This window comes from Lissotriton vulgaris, chromosome 1_1, assembly GCF_964263255.1.
Source record: "Lissotriton vulgaris chromosome 1_1, aLisVul1.2, whole genome shotgun sequence".
NCBI classification, from domain to species: domain Eukaryota; kingdom Metazoa; phylum Chordata; class Amphibia; order Caudata; family Salamandridae; genus Lissotriton; species Lissotriton vulgaris.
Window position 1 is genome coordinate 70,054,477 of NC_141685.1, and position 3,686 is coordinate 70,058,162.

General features: G+C 39.6%; 1 protein-coding gene across 2 annotated transcripts; it reads right to left on the minus strand.

Annotated features, from left to right (window-relative positions):
* Window positions 1-553: 553 nt before the first annotated feature.
* Window positions 554-2,614, minus strand: LOC147737343 (uncharacterized). Of its 2 annotated transcripts, XM_086925179.1 has the most exons (4): window positions 2,520-2,614; window positions 2,203-2,435; window positions 1,798-2,118; window positions 554-1,545 (listed from the first exon to the last, which is right to left on the minus strand). In XM_086925179.1, the coding sequence occupies exons 1-4, from the start codon at window positions 2,612-2,614 to the stop codon at window positions 554-556; spliced, it is 1,641 nt and encodes a 546-aa protein (XP_086781305.1). The 2 variants fall into 2 exon arrangements, with proteins under 2 accessions (XP_086781305.1, XP_086781264.1); XM_086925138.1 differs by having other exon boundaries at window positions 554-1,691; window positions 1,860-2,614.
* Between the last annotated feature and the right edge of the window lie 1,072 nt (window positions 2,615-3,686).

The following is a 3,686-nucleotide window of genomic DNA, read 5'->3' on the forward strand; positions in this document are numbered from 1 at the left end:
CCCCAAGTTCACAAAGGCAAAGTGGGGAGGCAGAGCTTTTTCTGTTCTAGCTCCTAAACTCTGGAACTCTCTCCCTTTGGAGCTAACTAGCCAATCCTCTTTAGCGGTCTTCAAAAAACACCTGAAGACCTGGCTTTTCTCCCAGGCATATTAGGGACTGCGCCTTTTGTGGCTTCCTGGTTCATCTATCTGGTAATGTGGACCTTTTGTTTGTTTTTCTGGCGCCTTGATGCCCCTTGGGGCTAAGTTTTGCGTGGTATAAAAATGCTATTCATTCATTCATTCAACACGAACGTGTTTCTTTCAGATTCTGTCTTTCAGATACTAGCTTTTTTGGCATAAGGATTTTCTCCAGTGTGTAGTTTCTCATGGTGAGATAGCATTTTTCTCTGCAGCTTTTCTGGCATTCAGAACACTCATAAGGTTTTTCATCAATATGGAGAATCGCTTATGGTTAGTGAGGCTGTGCCTATCAGATAGGAATTTCTGGCATTCACAGCATTGGTAATGCTTTTTCCCTGTGTGCGTCTGCTCCTGTAGAGTGAGATTGTGTTTAAAACTGGTGCTTTTCTGGCACTAAAATATTTTGATGGTGTGTTTTCTTATGGCGCTTGTAACCATCTCTACCTCTGAATCTTTTCTGACAATTAGAGCACTGATAATTTTCTTCTCCAGTATGGATTTTCATATGTTTAGCGAGATTACATTTAAGGCTGAAATTTTTTTTGCATTTGGAGCACTGATAAGGTATTTCCCCAGTGTGGGTTCTTATATGCGGAGTGAGACTGTTTTTTTCACTGAAACATTTGTGGCATTCAGAGCACCGATAAGGTTTTTCCCCAGTGTGGGTTCTTATATGAATAATGAGACTGTTTTTTTGGCAGAAATATTTTTGGCATTCAGAGCACTGATATGGTTTTTCCCCAGTGTGTGTTCTTATATGCTGAGTGAGACTGTTTTTTTCACTGAAACATTTGTGGCATTCAGAGCACCGATAAGGTTTTTCCCCAGTGTGGGTTCTTATATGAATAATGAGACTGTTTTTTTGGCCGAAACATTTTTGGCATTCAGAGCACTGATAAGGTTTTTCCCTAGTGTGGGTTCTTATATGCTGAGTGAGATTGCTTTTTACCCTGAAACATTTGTCGCATTCAGTGCACTGATAAGGTTTTTCCCCAGTATGGAATCTCAAATGTGCAGTTAGAAGTGATTTACAGTGGAAATGTTTTGGGCATTCAGAGCACTGATAAAGGTTTTCCCCAGTGTGGGTTCTTATATGTTGAGTGAGACTGCGTTTGTCTCTGAAACATTTCTGGCATTCAGAGCACTGATAAGGTTTTTCCCCAGTGTGGGTTCTTATATGTTGAGTGAGACTGCGTTTGTCTCTGAAACATTTCTGACATTCAGAGCATGGATAAGGTTTTTCCCCAGTGTGGGTTATTGTATGTTGAGAAAGAGTTCTTTTGTCAATGAAACATTTCTGGCATTCAGAGCACTGATAAGGTTTTTCCCCAGTGTGGATCTTTGTATGCCGTGTGAGATTACGTTTTACACTGAAACATTTCTGGCATTCAGAGCATTGATAAGGTTGTTCCACAGAATGGATTATTGCATGTTCAATGAGTTTGCTTTTGTAACTGAAACATTTCTGGCATTCAGAGCACTGAAAAGGTTTCTCCCCAGTGTGGGTTTTTATATGATGAGTGAGACTGTTTTTGTCAATGAAACATTTCTGGCATTCAGAGCACTGATAAGGTTTTTCCCCAGTGTGGGTTCTTATATGATGAGTGAAACTATTTTTGTCAATGAAACATTTCTGGCATTCAGAGCACTGAAAAGGTTTTTCCCCAGTGTGGATTCTTATATGCCGCGTGAGACAGTTTTTGTCACTGAAACATTTGTGGCATTCAGAGCACTGATAACGTATTGCCCCAGTGTGGATCTTTGTATGCCGTGTGAGATTACGTTTTACACTGAAACATTTCTGGCATTCAGAGCACTGATAAGGCTGTTCCACAGAATGGGTTATTGCATGTTGAGAAAGACGTTGTTTGTTACAAAATCTTTCCTGGCATTCAGAGCACTGATAAGGTTTTTCCCCAGTGTGGAATCTCACATGTGCAGTTAGAAGTGATTTAAGTTTGAAATGTTTTGGGCATTCAGAGCACTGATAAGGGTTTTCCCCACATTGGATTCTCGTATGTTCAATGAGTCTGCTTTTGTAACTGAAACATTTCTGGCATTCAGAGCACTGAAAAGGTTTATCCCCAGTGTGGGTTCTTCTATGCTGAGTGAGACTGTTTTTCTCAATGAAACATTTCCGGCAATCCGTGCACTGATAAGGTTTATCCCCAGTGTGGGTTCTTATATGACGAGTGAGACTGTTTTGGTCACTGAGACATTTCTGGCATTCAGGGCACTGGTAAGGTTTTTCCACAGAGTGGGTTAATGCATGTAGATTTAGACTAGGTTTGAAACTAAACCTTTTCTGGCATTCAGAGCACTGATAAGGTTTTTCCCCAGTGTGGATTCTCATATGCTTAGTGAGATAAGATTTACGCCTGAAACTTTTTTGGCATACTTTGCACTGAAAGTGGTTTTCCCCAGTGAGCATTCTCTCAAATTCAGTGAGATGAGATTTATGGTTGAATCTTTGTTGGCACAGGTAACTTTTTTCCCCAACTTGGGTTATTTTGCTTTGATTGAGACGGGTTTGAACACTGAATTTGTTCTCACAGCCCGTGCTTTTATCAATTGTATTCCTAGAGTTAATATCTCTACTTTTCTCTTGCTTATATGCCACAGTAAGAGTGAACCTGATTTTAAAGTCGGGCTTGTTTAGATAATGTTCAGCACTTATCTCTAAAAGAAATTGTATGTAATCTTCTTAACACTTGATTTGAGCAAAATATGACTGGAAGCAGCCCTGTAACACCTGTCGAAATGTTTCTAGCAGATAATAGTCTTTTGGTTATAGCCTCTCTGGCAGCAACTTATTTTGTGACTGAAGTTTTTCTCAAATCTATTTGTATAGGTTCTTAGCAATGCAGTGATAAGGTGTTAGTCTGATATTTAATGCTTAAGCTGAGAAGTCACTTTTTGCACTGACGTATTGGCAGTAACCGAGGACATTAAAACATGCACAGTACTATTGTGGATCATTAGTCGCAGAACATCAGTTCCTTTTACCCTTTCTATGTTTGGTGTAAGGTTAAGGTTTGTAGTTCTGAAGACGAGGATTTATTCACATTAGCTATTACGCAACGGTGCTCATTTAATCAGTTTTACATATCACTCCTGCACAACAGATAATGTTGAGGCGATTTACATAGAATTACAGAACTGTACATAATAAAAAGGAAACAATCTGAGATGGTCATGAACACAATAAAGTGGTGAATTTTTAAGGTTTTCGCCAGAGTGAGCAGAGTGGATCGAGGTGTTATATCCCGAGGCAGATAGTCTCAAACTTGCGTAACTGGTTAAAAACGGTTGTTGAACAAAGGTGATTTTCCAATCTTTTGGTTGTTAGCGTGTCAGCTTCGAAGTCTTCTTTAGTGTCTTTTCTTTGATGGTCTGCAGAAGAAACCTTTTGTTATAACTTTCATTCATGCAGTGTGTCCTTCCTCTCTGGGATTACATGATGCTTTAGATGAACGTTATGCTGTCATGCTGAGCCAATTTGT

Excerpts from the sequence above, each read along its gene's own strand:
- LOC147737343 (XM_086925138.1), bottom strand. The coding sequence starts at position 2,614 with ATGCTCACTGGGGAAAACCACTTTCAGTGCAAAGTATGCCAAAAAAGT. Across the intron at positions 1,692-1,859 it reads TGTCTCACGCGGCATATAAG|AACCCACACTGGGGAGAAAC; the intron begins AATCCACACTGG and ends TCATCATATAAA.